The sequence below is a fragment of the Vicia villosa genome, linkage group LG4 (genome assembly GCF_029867415.1).
Source record: "Vicia villosa cultivar HV-30 ecotype Madison, WI linkage group LG4, Vvil1.0, whole genome shotgun sequence".
Classification (NCBI taxonomy): domain Eukaryota; kingdom Viridiplantae; phylum Streptophyta; class Magnoliopsida; order Fabales; family Fabaceae; genus Vicia; species Vicia villosa.
This window is the reverse complement of record NC_081183.1, coordinates 187,229,453-187,245,811: the sequence shown is the minus strand read 5'-3', so window position 1 is coordinate 187,245,811 and position 16,359 is coordinate 187,229,453. Positions and strand designations below refer to the sequence as shown.

Sequence of the window (16,359 nt, the reverse complement as noted above, 5' to 3'; positions counted from 1 at the left end):
ACCCTGTGTACTTGGAAAATCTTGCAGAGTGAAGTTCAACAAAGGCAAACAAAGAACACATGGATCCCTTGATTACATCCATGCTGATCTTTGGGGGCCTGCAAGGTGTCCATCACATTCAGGAGCAAGGTATTTTCTATCCATAGTAGATGATTATTCCAGAAAATTATGGGTATTCATCCAGAAGACTAAGGATGAAACTTTTGAGAATTTCAAAAGTTGGAAGACTCTGGTTGAAAATCAGACTGGCAGAAAGGTCAAGAGGTTGAGAACCGACAATGGCCTTGAATTTTGCAATGAGGCATTCGACAGTTTTTGTGCTGCCTCTGGTATTGCAAGGCATAGAACTACTGCAGGTACTCCACAGCAAAATGGTTTGGCTGAAAGGTTTAATCGAACTATTTTGGAGAGAGTCAGATGCATGTTGACTAGTGCCGGTTTAAAGAAGGTGTTCTGGGCTGAGGCTGTTTCGACAGCAACATATCTGATAAACAGATGTCCTTCGACAGCGTTAGATATGAAGACACCTGAAGAAGTTTGGTCGGGACATCCACCAGATCTCGACAAACTGAGAGTATTTGGCTGCATAGCCTATGCTCACATTAGGCAAGACAAGGTCGAACCTAGAGCTCTGAAATGCATGTTCATGGGATACCCTGAAGGAGTCAAAGCTTATAGGCTATGGTGCCTAGAGCCAGGTCACAGGAGGTGTATCACCAGTCGAGATGTAGTTTTCAATGAAGCTGAAATGGCTTTTAAGAAAACTGATGATGATGATCGAAGTGCAGAAGAGCTGGAACAGGTAGAGATTCCTGTTGAGGTGGAGCATGTTGATGCTCAATTGCATATCCCAGATGAAGTCGAAGAAGAAGTAGAAGATGCTGAAGTTGAGGAAACTGACGATGACTACCTATTGTCGAGAGATAGGTCGAGAAGAGTCATCAAGCCACCTCAAAGACTTGGATATGCAGATCTTATAGCTTATGCCTTAATCTCTGCAAGTGAGGTTCTAGACGAAGAACCTAGAGACTATAAGGAAGTTATGAGGAGTCGAAATAAGACTGAATGGCTGAAGGCCATGGATGATGAGATGAAATCTCTTCATGATAATCATACTTGGGAACTGATCAAGAAACCTGTCAGGGCAAGGTTAGTCAGCTGTAAATGGATTTTCAAAGTTAAGGAAGGAATTGAAGGAGTGACGTCGAAAAGATACAAGGCAAGGTTAGTTGCAAGGGGTTTCACTCAGAAAGAAGGTGTCGACTTCAATGATGTGTTTTCTCCTGTTGTGAAGCATAGGTCCATTCGAATGTTGCTTGCCATGGTGGCACAGTTCGATCTTGAACTGGAACAGATGGATGTGAAGACTGCGTTCTTGTATGGTGATCTAGATGAAACGATCCTGATGAGGCAACCTGAAGGGTATGTCGAAACGGGGAAGGAAGATTATGTGTGCAAGTTAAAGAAATCTTTGTATGGGCTGAAACAATCTCCTCGACAGTGGAATAAGAGATTCGACAAGTTCATGGCACGCATAAGTTTCATTAGAAGTCAGTTCGACCACTGCGTTTACTTCAGATTTCGACCTGGTAATTCATTTGTTATTTTGTTGCTTTATGTGGATGATATTCTCATAGCAAGCAACAATGTTGAAGATGTGATGAGGGTGAAGGCTGAACTCAATAAGGAGTTCGATATGAAGGATCTGGGAGCTGCTTCCAGGATTCTTGGAATTGACATTCGAAGAGATAGAAAGAAGTCGAAGTTATGTCTATCTCAAGAGGCATATCTACGGAAGATTCTTGAAAAGTTTGGTATGTCGAATTCGAAGCCAGTTGTGACTCCAACAAACCCTCAATTCAAGCTGAGTATTGATCAGTGTCCCAGTACTGATGTCGAAAGAGCCTATATGAATAGCATCCCATATGCTAATATAGTTGGTTCTTTGATGTATGCTATGGTCTGTACTAGACCCGACATAGCATACGCACTAAGTCTTGTAAGCAGGTACATGGCGAATCCTGGAAAGGCTCACTGGCAAGCATTGAAGTGGATTTTAAGGTACATAAATGGGTCTCTGAATAGAGTCCTAATTTATGGTGGAGCCTTGGGTGAAAATAGTAAAGCAGTAATAGAAGGATATGTCGACTCTGATTATGCAGGTTGTATGGATTCCAGAAAATCTATTTCTGGATATGTTTTCACTATGTTTGGCACTGCAATTAGTTGGAAAGCAACACTTCAGAAGGTTGTTGCTCTATCAACCACTGAAGCGGAGTATATTGCCCTAACTGAAGCTGTGAAAGAAGCATTGTGGCTTGAAGGTTTTGCAAAGGAGCTGAAACTTCAAGGTCGAGGTATCACTGTTAAATGTGATAGTCAAAGTGCAATACACCTGTCGAAGAATTCAGCCTATCATGAGCGAACTAAGCACATTGATGTGAGGCTTCATTTCGTCAGAGGAGTAATCGAGCGTGGAGAAGTCCAAGTGCTGAAGGTTTCGACTGAAGACAATGCTGCTGATATGATCACCAAGACATTGTCGAGTTGCAAGTTTTTCCACTGTATGGAGTTGATAAAGCTGCATGAAGAAAGCTAGTTTGTTCCCTTGACGTTGTAGAGTTAGGTCCAAGGTGGAGATTTGTGAGATATTGGATCGAACTCTAGTATTGTCGAAGGGTAGCTTCTTGGTTCGACAGTTCGACAGAGTTAAGCATGAAGTCGAAGGATTGTTCACATGCTGGTGTCGAAGTGTGCATGCTGTAGTCGAAGATGGGTCTAGCATGCAGATGTCGAAGATGCTAGAGTTGTTAGCATGTTAAATTAGGTTTTAGTGTTTAAACCCTAATTTGTTAAGTTAGCTTGTGTATTAAGTTGGCTTGTGTAATGGGCCTTGCTGAAAAAGCCCATTAGTTAGTATGTTAGGTTTTATTATAAATAGCATACTAGTCTCTCATCATTGCTAAGCTGCAAATCCTAATTTAGGGTGAGAGAGGTTATTTGTTATTCTTGTAAACTTGTAATCTTGTTTTAAGAGAAAGTAAAAGAATAACAGTTATAACCAATTCTTGTGTTCTTATTCTCTTCCCTAATTCCCTATTATACTTTGTTATTGGTATCGTTTTTCACAACAACAAAATTTACCAATACTAATATATATCACACCAAAAGCTGACCCTGTCATCACAAAAGCAAGTTCTCTATCATCACAAGACCATTTCAATCCAAAAACATGTCAAATTATAGAATAATAATTGCCAAAAAATTCTCTACTTACATAAAATTAACCTTATAAAACATCATTTGTCAATTTTCTATACCTGCCAAGACACCAGTTCTTGTTATTATCCTCCCAAATTTGTTGTCATAAGCCTAAATGGTCTCTTATAATTATTCTGAATCATCGAATAGATCATTGATGGAAGGTTAAAACAAAATATAAGTAAGCTAATGGCTAGCTAATAAGGTACTGAACTTGACCAAGATTTGTACCAATGGATATGAAAGAGCCTTCCTTGGTCCACGGTAAAAAAAAATATGGTAGCCAATGTGGAGACTCTGAAATTAAAGTGGGCTTGAGAGAGTTCAAAAATGGAAGAGATCAGTTTGAGAGAGAAGGAGGCGCTTCAAAACAAAGGCGAGGATAAGAATGAGAAAATCGTTTAATTGATTAAAGTTGAGTGGAAAGAGTAGTAATTTTAATTTACACTTTTCGTGGGGGTATTTTAGTAGTTTTACTTAAATACAAAAGTTTAAAAAATATTGGTATGGCCGTGGCCCCCCTTAGTCCAAACGTAATTCCACCTCCGATGCCAATTGAGGGTTAGTTGACGAATACACAATTATCGCGTTATCACGATTAAACATGCGAAATGAGAAACTTAGGGCACAAGGCCTGAAATCACTTGTCATGATTGTTCTCGGAGTCGTATGGAGACTCGCCGCTATTGACGGGAAATTTATTGCCCCTTCTTGCACAATCGACGATGTGGTCGTCGTTCTCGTTGTGGAGGCATTTTCTCCGGTCGAAGTCGTAGCGACCGTGCCTCCATCTGTAGTAACAGATGGTTGCTTTTCATTAATATTGTTATTTCTCTGACAAATCTTTCTAACGTGCCGTTTAGTTGTTTTGTTGATGTGTTTTTTGGTTATTTTACCACTTTTCGATCTTATACACACTTAGGACATTGAGAAGTTTCATAAATGAAGAACTTAGGACGGATAAATATCTGAATAAAAGTAAAATTTCCACATAAAGGTCCTATCGGCTGTGCCAATTTGTGTAATGGTAATTTTGATAAATAAAGACAAGTTTGATTTCACATAAGGGATTAAACTCAAAAATATCAGAACAAATATGTTGAACAAGTGATCTCAAGCACAAGAGGGGTGAATTATGCTTTTAGAAAATTGTGGATATTATTCCCTTTCTCGATTAAGATCGTGTTAGTAATGTTTTTGATTAATAAAGCATAATAGAAGTAAAGCAAATAAATTATATTGTAGAAAATTAAAGATAAGGATAGAAAGAATGCACTAGAAAGTTATCAGGTTCGGCCAAATGTAGGCTTAGTCCTACCCCCAAGCATTTTTCTTAAGATTTTTCACTATAGTCTTGTGAGCTTTTATCGGTTATGCCCATGAACCTTAATACAATTTAACCTTTTGAATTTTGAACAAACATGTTCTCAACCTATGGACGGCTATCACCCAAGATCAAAGCTTTTAGCCGTCTAAGCTTCATAAACCAACAACAGAGATTTATGGTTGATTTTAAACGAATAAACTTAATTTTTTTAAAGGTATTGTACCTTTAAATTTATCAAAGACCAACACAACCACTTACAAAAATTCTTCTCACAAATAAAATTTCACTCCAAAGCACCAAGGCAACCAAAAATGAAGAAAGAAAATTTCTAGAGAAAGAATGAGAGAACTTAGAGAGATAAATTCCAAACAAAAATGAATTCATTAGAAAGTGGCGTGATTTCAAGTGAGGGGGCCTCCCTTTATATAGTAGTTCGAATCACCAAGAAAGGAAAGAATCCATGGGCCTCGTTAACTATTTAATTGATTGGTCTAATCAACTAAATTGAATGAATATGGTTGTTATCATTCTCAAAATGGAAGATTGTGATATATTTCTATTGTCAATCGTTTAGCTGCTGTAGAAATGTCTTGGGACGTAAGTTTGATCTTTTCTAATCGATTAGGCTAATCGGTTTGATTAGACCAAATTTTCCTTTTAATCATTTCTAGAGCTCCTAAGTTATTTGGCACAGCTTCCAAGTCATTTTTAAATGTTTTTCATTTAGGAAAAGTGTTTTTAGTGTGTGTGTGTGTGTGTGTGTGTGTGTGTGTGTGTGTGTGAGAGTTGCCTTAGTACTTTTAAGCTACTATCTTATTTTTACAATACTTAAATTACTCAGACTGACTAACAAGACCTGGCGAACTTCCATATTTTTATTTTTGAAAAGACTTTTAGGACTTCTGTTGAGTTGTTTAATTTATTTTGAGTTTTTTAATTTTTGTTGGCAGTTGATTTTGAGTACTTCATGTTTGTAGATGTGTTTTTGTCATTAAAACTTGGTTGTTACCTGCAAGCACATAGATCCACATTATTCCCCTTTACAATGATGACAATGCATCTCTCAATAAGTGTGGTATAAATCAGTAAAGAAAATATATTTTTGGAATATTTTTAGCTCTCCCTGAGATAGATATAAGATATTTCTAATAAATTAACGTTATAAAACATTTTGTTCTTCATCTAGTTTGTTGCAAAAGACCCATCAAGTTCCAATTACCAGATTAGCTGAATCTTTGGGAACAAGTTCCCAAACGGTGTTTCGCTCAAATTGATTTAAATTTTCTTGCATAGCATGCGACCAATGTTCAAAGGCGATAGCTTCGTCGACTTCTTTTGGCTCAAATTGTGAAACAAAAGCCACAAAATTACATACCTTGTTGAGTGATCGTCTAGTAGTAACTCCTATGGACATTCCCCAATTAGATAATGTATTGGATGACATTTTGTTAGTCTCCATTCTGTTTTAGACTCTTGACTTTCAGGTTGAGTAATTGAATTTTGTTCTTGATTTGGGTCTTTAGTTATGACTTCATCATTATTGTCATTCTGCATTGGTTCTGAATTGTCTTCCAGATTTGTTTTTTCGAGATTACTTGCACAATCAATAACTTCTACTTCTATAGTTTTAGGGTTAGTTTCATCAAAGGTAACATGGATTGATTCTTCTGTTGTTCTATTTTTTTATGTTATAAATTCGAAAAGTTTTGCAAGAAGTGAAATATCCTATAAATATGTCTTTATCAGCTTTTGCGTCAAATTCTCCTTAAGTTATCTTTTTCATTATTATGGATGTAGCATTCGTACCCAAAGACGTGGAAGTGAGAGACATTCGAATTTCTTCCCTTGTATAATTCATAGGGAGTTAGCTTTAGAATGGGTCGTATCAAGATATGATTCATTACATAGCAAGTAGTACTTACAGCATTGGTCCATAGATATTCGGGAAGATTTGTTTCATTGAGCATCGTCCTTGCTAGATCTATTAGAGATCTAATTTTTTCTTTCTGCTACCCCATTTTGTTGGGGAGTTCTAGCAGTGGAGAAAGTTTTTCGAATACCAATCTCATTATAGAATTTTTCGAATTCCTCATTTTGGAATTCTCCTCCATGATCGCTTCTGTTTGATGCAAAGCTTGTTCCTTTTTCGTTTTGAATAACTTTGGCTAATTTTCGAAAGGCGAAAACATGTCTCTTTTCTGATATAAGAATTTTGTCAAGGTATATCAAGATTAGTCATCCGTATTTACCAGAGCGTAAACACTTCTGCCTAAACTTGCATTTCTTAATTGAAGGGAAAAGATCCATGTGAAGCAATTGCAAGGGCCGGTCAGTAGAAACTACGCTTTTAGGTTTAAAAGAGACCCTCGCTTGCTTTCCTTTTGGCACGCATCACATAATATGTTCTTTTCAAAGTGTAAGTTTGGCAGTCCTTCTACAAGCTCTTTTCGGACCAGTTTATTTAAGTGGTGCATATGTAGATGTGTTACTCTCCTATACCATAGTCAAGACTCGTCTTTGTTGCTGAAGAGACATGCATCATTTGAAGGAATTTTGTTTAAATTTAATGTGTAGGTGTTTCCACTTCTTAAGCTAATAAATGAAGTTTCATTTGATTTTGATTTTATAACCTTGCAACTAGAAAAAATAAATGTTACATTGTTACCTTTATCACACAGTTGACTAATACTGAGTAAATTATGTTTTAGTCCTTTTACCAAGAGGACTTCCCCAATATTTGAATTAGGGTTCTTACCAATGGTTTCATAACCTAATATATTTCCCTTATTATTATCTCCATGTAAGACATATCATCATTCTTTTATGAAGAACGTGAAAATAATGTTTTGTCACCTGTCATATGCTTTGAACATCTGCTAACAAGATATCATTTAGTGTCTGAGGTTGTAAAGCTTTCCTGCAAAAGAAGGATTAGGTCTTAACTTTACGTATCCATATTTTTTTAGAGGGAGAAGGAGAGAACTTAGAGAGATAAATTCCAAACAAAAATGAAATCGTTGGAAAATAGTGTGATTTCAAGTTAGGCAGGTCTGCCTTTATATAGTAGTTGGAATCACCAAGAAAGGAAAGAACTCATGGGTCATTAAATATTTAATTGGTTGGTCTAATTAATTAAATTGAATGAATATGAACGTTATCATTTTCGACATTGAAGGTTGTGATATATGTTCGTTGCTAATCGTTTAGGTGTTGTAGAAATGTTTGAACTTGTAAAATTGCGGATCTCATATCCTACAAACACAAACTACTTATATACTAGTTCAAACATAACCATCAGAAACGGTCGATTTACTAAAGCTTGACACATCTTCATTTTCATGCATCTTTCGCTTTTGACAAGCTTACACGTGTTTAATCTTATCCATTTACACCTTGTTTTGACAAAAACTTTTATCAACAGTAGTATACAAAATTGAAAGTTCTTCAATTTCTATTGAATCTCAAAACTTGAAGATACACGCATTTCGAACAAGGTTATCAGAACAACTCGACTGCACAAGGTTTTCGAAAAACATTTCAAATTTATGGTTGAAAATGACCATTTTGCCTGTGACATATCCCAAGTCAATTCATCACATGATTGTAAGAGTCTTTCATCCTCACCTCACAATTATCTTGCGTCTGAAAATATGAGGTAACACCCACAATCTCTTATCAAAAAGAAACTACTAAAGTTACCAAGATTATAGTTGCGTCGAAAATATGAGGTAACACCCACAATCTCTCATCAAAAAGAAACTACTAAGGTTACCGAGATTATAGAAGAAAAAAGTCTATCCATTTCCGATAACTTTAGAGCTATTGCAAAATTATAGAAGATGAAAGTCACAGAATCCATTTCCAATAACTTTAAAGCTATTGAAGCAAACGTCAACAAAGCAGCTAGTAGGGATGGCAATTTGGCCCATCCCCAGTGGGTACCCACAAAAAACCTCATATTGGGTAGGGTAAATACCCATAAAAATGGGTATGGGCACGGGCACGGGTAATTGCCCATTAAAATATGCGGGTATGGGCGCGGGCACGGGTACCTTACTACCCAACCCGCCCCATACCCACACTACATATTTCTATAATGTCATTTATATTGTTATATAAAAATGCATGATTCTAAATTTTTTTAAAAATATATCGCTATTAAATCATTACACATTTTAATAAAAGTGTTTATTTGTTTCTTAACTCAACAATAACATACATAATTTTTTTAATATTGTTAAAAAGACTTAAATTATATGATATTTTGTAATTAAACGATTTAATTTTACTATAAATGCGGGTAAACGGGTACGGGTATGGGCATTGAGGTACCCATAGGGTACGGATACGGGCATTAATATTGATACCCACGCGGGTTTGGGCTCGGGTACGGAGATTTTTTTAAACTGCGTGTATGGGGACGGGTTCTGCCCAAACCCTGCCCATTGCCATCCCTAGCAGCTAGTGACAAATTGAATGGTTTTTCTTTTTTTTATATATACAAATTCAATAGTTAACAGCTAGTGACAGATTGAATCGCTTTTAGTTATAATACACTGATATTCTTTCAAACACTCAAGGCATTAAAGTATAATAACAATATAATAGAATCAACAGTGCAAAAAACAAATTGAAGGTATTATTTTAATGTAAATAGTAATGTAAACTACATTGTAAAATAGCTGTCTAAAATACAATAGCCCTGCTCGCAAATTGCCTTAACTCCATAGTATAATTTAATATTACCAGGCTTAAGACAGAAAAATGAATTTTCTGTCTATAAGGTTCCAATTTACAAAGATGAACATGAAGTAAATCTCCTACACTCCATTGCTTACCGTCATTGACAACCCACTAGTTTCCATCAACTTATCTATTATCTTTTGTAACGCTGGAGCACTCACAACACAATTTTTATCTGCAAAACATGATCTACCTTCTTCAGCTGCCTTGCAAAGCTGCGGGTCTAAAGGAACCTTACCAAGAAAGGGTACCTCCATCTCCTTGCACATCTTCAACGCTCCACCGCCACTACTATCAAATACTTCACTGCAGGCAATTAGATTCAGCATTTCAGGCGCTTTTTCTCTCATGTATTCGGATATCCACTCTGTTACATCTTTCATCTCACCATTATCTGTAACCTTCATAAACTTGAGATTTGAGATAGGCTGGGACAGGCCACTCATATTCTCTACAACCCCAAGAACTTTCACTCCAACTTTCTTGCAAAAATTCACTTCTTTTTTCACATCAATGAGAGAGACTTGTTGAGGAGTGGTAACTATGATTGCACCATCTACATTATTGGGATCTAGGCATTGAACAATTGAAATGTGTTCATCAGATGTTCCAGGTGGAGCATCAACAATTAGAAAATCAAGTTCACCCCAATAAACATCTTTTAAAAACTGCTTGATAAGCCCATTTTTGCGAGGACCTCTCCATATAACAGCTTCATCTGGATTAGGAAGCATGAACCCAATCGACATGACCCCAAGATTAGACTCCACATAGACAGGAGACCACCCAAGGTTGCTCTGGTGTATCTCTTGACCTTCTAGACCAAGCATCTTTGGGATGCTTGGACCACAAATGTCAATATCAAGAAGACCAACCTGAAAATCCCTTGCAGCTAAAGCAAATGCTAGTTGGGCAGAAAATGTGCTCTTGCCAACACCTCCTTTTCCTGATAAGACCAATATCTTATGTTTCACAGTGGCCATTCTTTCTGCAATGGCAACCAAATCTGCAACAATAAATGTAAAAGATACTGTGACCAATATTCTTAAACGTGAAGATAACTCAATTACTCAACATTAAACCAAGATAATCAAAACCGGTCTAGACATTAAACGGGTGCCTACACCGATGATCGTACCGAACCACGACAGGTAGTAGTTAAAGATATTTTCATAATTCATAAAATTAATATTAAAAAATAATAATAAAGTATTTGTAATTCTATAACATTAAAATTATAATTTAGTCTGAAATTATAAAGTTTTAGTATAGTTTGACTTGGCCCTAAAAACAAATAAAATAAGAGTCTTTCTCTGGAAACCAATTTTGCATATAAGCTCTACGCAACACCCAGAGAAGCTCCAGAGCATCTACTCCTCTGAGAAAAAAGAAAATACAAAGTGAGTTGCCTACTATCAGGTAGAAAAGAGAAGACTTGTTAAAGGAAATTCATGTATTGGTGGTTTATAGATGCTGGCATGCTGCTACTCTGAATTTCTGGTGCCATGACATTCAGCTAAGCCATGCTTCCTATTTATCTTTTCTGGTGCAAGCCATGCTTCCTGAGATTATTTCAGATTAATCCACTTGTAGCTCATGCTTGATGTGATTCATTATGATGTAATATAAAATTTTAGATTATTTCAGATTAATCCATTTGTATTCTATTAGATTTTAGACTTGTTTGTGTAATCATTTCATATTTTTGTGCACCAAAGTAATATTAGTTCTGCTGTGATAGCCGCCTATATGGAAAAAAGAGACTGTCAAGGTCCCACATCGGTTAATATGAGTAGTTTAGCATTGTTATAAAAGCAACAGATGTGTAAAATTTTGGAGGTAAACCAAAATGGGTGCCAACCTACGGAACCACGTCAACCGCCAGACTTGTCCGACTTTTTACCGGTTTAATGGTTTGTATCCCAATTGCTGATAGAGTGGCTTTCAGTCTTAATTGAACCGGCAGTAGGTTTGGTTCCCAGATGAACCGAACAGTCCAGTCCAATTTTTATTACCTTACTTCAATGACTGATCAGGTTGAGATGCGCAAGTTCGATGCATTGGTGACCAGAGGAAATTCCAGTGACATCAAACTGTTGCATGCTGAATCACTAGTGAACAGATTGACAAGAATAGCTAACATGTTAAATTTCGTCAGTTCAGGATACGGATTCTACGGACTGAGAAGCGCGAGATTGGCTTCCGAAAAAGGTAACAGTTAGAGGAACTGCCTTCGGCGAAACCTAGGAAAGCTATACTACTGACATAAAATGCGAGAAAACTTTAAGCTGGAAGCTGTGTTTACTGTTTTCTAAAATTTTATTCAACTCTCAAAGCGCCATTGTGGGCAAGAAAGAAAATGATAGATTAATACTAATGAGGCAGCCTTTGACTAACAAAGCGGTCAAAGAAGACGTAAGAAACCAGCTGAGGTCAGAATGGAGTGACCATAAAAGCTTGACCCTAATGAACAGTATTAGGCCGCTAGTGTCGGATGCGCACAATACTATGGTAGAGATTTTTAGCATGGGAGAGTATCTTGGTTACCTGAGAGCTATCTATGGGTTAGCCTTAGAAAGCAATCTAGCATTTTTAGCTCAACAGCATGAATTTTTAAGCCTGAAGCATACTCTAAATTCAATTGCCTTTCATCATAATATGGTAGGTTATATGAAATTGCCACTAGCGGCTGCTAGAGTCAAAACCTTCAGCTTCAACTGTGAAGTAGAAGGCTTCTTCTGCAGGTATATTCTTAAACTGATGCCTGTTAGAGGAGGTGCTGGTGAGTTTACTACTGTAGACATGGACGTATTTGGTTAAGTTGGCTTAACTGCGGCTAAAATGCTGTCTGTTCAGCGCAGGCAGCAGATCTATAGGGGTCAGATATCTGCCTGATGAAGAAATAATGGCCTTACAAGATGTGGCATGGGCAGGAAAGTTGGAAGCTGCTTTGTTGGGTGGTATGGACAGCACTAGGGACTACATATCAGCTAACATGGCCACTCTGGTTCCTATTATGGTTTTGTACGGGATAAGGCCTGTCAACAAAGATGATGAAGAGGTGAATGACGTTTGGCGAGCATGTACAGAGCACTTATTTTCTAGATTAATTAATCTGAGGAAAGCTATGTCAACGCATCCAATGATATGACATTTCGCCAGGGCTATGTTGACAGAGTCGACTTTGGCTAGCATTCGAGAAAGCATATCAGAAGCAAAGAGGTTTAAGGATTGCTACGAAGTACGAATGACTGCTGACGGAACAGGAGGGGCTTAAGTTGAAAGAGAAAGGTGAGGTATATGAAAGCTACAGCTCTCAGATGTTCTGGTTCGCAAAAGTTTTATTAGGTCAAGATGGGTTATCTAGAGTTGGCTTCAGATATCTTCCTGATATACTGTGGTATAATCATCTGATGAAAAGACACATAAGCATGAAGAACTTCAAGTTCAGCAACTGGCTGATAAGCTTGTTGAATGTTGAGACAGACGTAACGGAGGTAACTGCGGTCGCGTTGCAGCGAGCCAATAAACTGGGGCTGGATTGCTAAATAGGTTATGATTGCATAGAACAATCAGAGGGAAACTTATTATCTAGGCTCCAGTATTTGACAAGCGGCTTTATAGTGATATAATATACAAAATGCCAGAATCTGGAATATTTAAACCATGACGAAGCCACTCAAGCTCTCTTAGTGCTGATGAGTGAAGTGGTCAAGGATGAAATGGGTGACGACGGTACTCAGTACACGGCTTAGCAGGAAGACACAGTTACTGCGGCTTTAGAAAAACCTGAAAAGGACGAAAAACTTCCATCTGTGCGTTTAATCATCAAGCACACGCTGAGGTAGTTTTATCTTATGACAAGTGAGACTATTTGAGAGAGCTTACGGGAACAGTTTATGACACGTCTACAAGTTGTTTTCAACTTATTTACATAAACCTTCAGACTAGCTTATGAAAACAGTTTGACTTCATTATATCTCATGTTATAGAAATAGCGTATATATAAGCACTAAAATGATAAGCGAACAAGGGCTTAATTAAACTGTTTGTTGGTCAGAAATGTAAAAGCATAAGATAAAAGTAGCAAGTACCAGGGTCAGGTCCTTTAGGGGCAGTAGCACAAATTTCCTGATTTGGGCATCCTTCACATGCATCAGATTTTCCAGCAGAATCAGACTGAGGACCTGGGCAATCTGTAAATGCCACAAGAATCATATTCATTAGAATATGCATTATCAAAGAAAATTTCCAATACATAATAATAAAATGTATCCATACGCTCGTTAGCATCCTCGGGTATATCTCCTTGCTCCATGAAGCTCTTCTCATGTGTAAAAAAAGGAAAAAATCAATTATTTTAACAAAGGAGGTACATTTTTGTCGCAATTAAAGAGAATATAAAAAGAATCAAAGGAAACACCATGAACAAGCATAAATAGGTTTATACGTGTCTAAACTAACTACGGAAATAGAGAAAAGAAAACACTGATTTTATTGCTCGACTGATGATTTAACAGAAAAAGAACACATATGTTATCAATAGCAAAACTTAAGTGCAGAATTGTGCAGCATACTATGCGAAGCAATTCCCTTGTGAGATGCCTTTTGTAGAGGCCGCGGATCACACTGGAATTGCATCCTCGGGTGCTGGGCGAGAGAGGAAGAGAAAAAAAGTTAACCTAGAATTGTTTCTCACAGTTTATGGCGCCCAATGACAAGTCCGACGGTGCTTTCTGAGCAATTGAGTTGTGCGGTAAGATTTTTTATGGAGCTGCTGAGTCTTTTTGTTTTAGGGTTTTGTAAAACTCTCTTGTTTTTATTATTATAATTATAATTATTAGTGAATATGTATGACATCAGCTTAATCAAATAGGCCATATCATTTAATTATATCCACTAAAAATTTTAATGAGATATTAATAGTTAACTGAAACAAAAAAGACATTATAAAGATTTAGATTAAAATAATCCTTATTTGTATAGTGGTCATACACCCACAGTTAGAAGGGTGGAAACTAGAGCTGTCAAAACGGACTATCCGGCCCTAAAGAGGACGACCCAGGTCTCGTGCTTTTCAGAGTCGAGCCCAAAAAGCCCAAATAGAATATGGGCTTAAAAATCTACCAATACTAAGATATATTAAACAAAGAAAGCAGGTAATGCAATAGCAGTTTCACAAAATATAGTAAGATATATTAATAATCCCTGGATAAAGTGCATCAATCGGAGTAATCCCTAGATAAATGGCTAACTAGGTATAATAAATTGAAATAATTGCTATCACTTCCAATACTAATATTAGTTCCAACAGTAAGCATGTAGTTGTACAGATAACTGTATCTAAAAGTGAAATCAGAAGGAGAAACATCAATTTTCTAAATAAATTATTTACCAACTAACACAGAGTAGCAGACTGGAATCTAGCATATTAAGTTCATTTCCTAGTATTTTGGTAATCCTTCATATCATAAGCACCCATCACCGGGAGACACATTCAAACAAATTTACACATGGTGAAGTTATTTTAGAAACTTTGTAACTCGACAAATGATCGGTGAAGTAAAAGCGCTATCACATCTTCTACAAGACTGGAAAAGGCAAAAGTGTTTTCCAATACAAAATATGACCGCATTTTCACCATTTTTTCCAGGAAACCAAAAATTTGACTCTCAAAACCTAAAGGCATTAATCATTAATCTCACAATAAAATACAAAAATCAAACAAAAAATTAAGCATCAAGAAATATGATTCTTTAATATGCATCCTAAATTCAAAACTGAGCATGAAGGATGTGAGATTCGTTACCTGTGTTGCTGGTCTGTCGAGTGATGGTCTCTTGTAGATTGGAGAAAGGCGGTTGAGATTTTGTGGGCAACGGTGGACCGGAAGTAGCGCGTTAGGCAGAAAGAATCGGGACGGTATGGTGGTCTTGTCGTGGGTGTAGACCGGCGGTGGTTAGGCTGCCGGCAGAGGTTTAAAGGGAAGAAAATAAGCGATAGATGAGAGCGTCGAAGTATAATATGAGACGATCTCTTGGACCAGGTCGTAGTAATGGGTTTTTTATTTATGGTTGGACTTGACCTACAAGAAATGAAAATTGGACATTTCTAAATACACCTATGCATTAATATAATAATACTCCCTTCGTCTCACGTCTCATAATAAATATCTTAGTGAACTCTGCGCGGTTCTTAAGAAAATAATTAGATGTGTTGCTTTTAATCATAAAATTAATAATATTTACTAAAATATCCCTATTTATTATAGTTAGTGAAGTTGTTGAAAAACGAGAAAGTTAATAAATAGGGATATAGTAGTGGAAAAAATAATAAATATTGTATTAATATTCTAAAAGGACATTTATTTTGAGATATGAAAAAAATACAAATGAGACACCTTTTATGAGACGCAGGGAGTAAGAAATAATATATATATATATATATATATATATATATATATATATATATATATATATATATATATATATATATATATATATATATATATATATAATTTGGGTGGAGAATGAGTGGCTTTTGAGGTTGTCATAGTTGAAGAATCTAATGAAATAACTTACGAAGAGGAAGTTGAGTTCGGGAAAGTGATGGAGAAACTACGTAAATGCTTCGTAGTGGAACCACAGATGATCGATAAACAATACGACGAAGCTTTTTTGGGGTGGTATTGTGCTTTTGATGGAGTGAAAAAGAGATTGACCTGCAATGTTAGCACTTCAACGTTAAGTAAATAAGAGAGTGAAAAGTGGTATGGGAATGAAAATTGATTTGAATAAATGAGAATGGCGCATTTCCTTTGCTTAAATAGGAGAAGCGGTTCACAACTAAAAGAGTGGAGTGAGGTGTGGATCGCGATCAACCATCAAATTGATTTGAGCGGCCAGTAAAGTTCTTTTGGGTGGAATCGTCTATCTCTGAAGGGGGATACGTTCACTTAATATGCGCGCTTATATGCTTCCATTTTACTCTTGGACCTTTCGTTTTTTGCTATATATATATATATATAT

The 16,359-nt window shown here is 36.6% G+C and overlaps 2 protein-coding genes across 2 annotated transcripts in view; both read right to left on the bottom strand.

The window, feature by feature from the left end:
- The window catches only part of LOC131596402 (cytosolic Fe-S cluster assembly factor NBP35-like), a 40,874-nt gene extending 25,613 nt beyond the window's left edge, over window positions 1–15,261 (bottom strand). The window contains exon 1 of the mRNA XM_058869045.1: window positions 15,141–15,261. The gene's annotated coding sequence lies outside the window, so the exon portion shown is untranslated. The remainder of the gene's footprint in view (window positions 1–15,140) is intronic.
- On the bottom strand, window positions 9,206–15,274 carry LOC131596401 (cytosolic Fe-S cluster assembly factor NBP35). Its single transcript, XM_058869044.1, has 4 exons — window positions 15,141–15,274; window positions 13,613–13,655; window positions 13,426–13,527; window positions 9,206–10,337 (listed from the first exon to the last, which is right to left on the bottom strand). The coding sequence occupies exons 2-4, from the start codon at window positions 13,647–13,649 to the stop codon at window positions 9,409–9,411; spliced, it is 1,068 nt and encodes a 355-aa protein (XP_058725027.1). The 5' UTR covers window positions 13,650–13,655; window positions 15,141–15,274; the 3' UTR covers window positions 9,206–9,408.
- Window positions 15,275–16,359: the final 1,085 nt, after the last annotated feature.

Coding starts and splice junctions, on each gene's coding strand:
- LOC131596401 (XM_058869044.1), bottom strand. CDS start 13,649: ATGGAGCAAGGAGATATACCCGAGGATGCTAACGAGC. Junction 13,528..13,612: donor ACCCGAGGATGCTAACGAGC/GTATGGATACAT, acceptor TGGCATTTACAG/ATTGCCCAGGTCCTCAGTCT. Junction 10,338..13,425: donor CCCTAAAGGACCTGACCCTG/GTACTTGCTACT, acceptor TTATTGTTGCAG/ATTTGGTTGCCATTGCAGAA.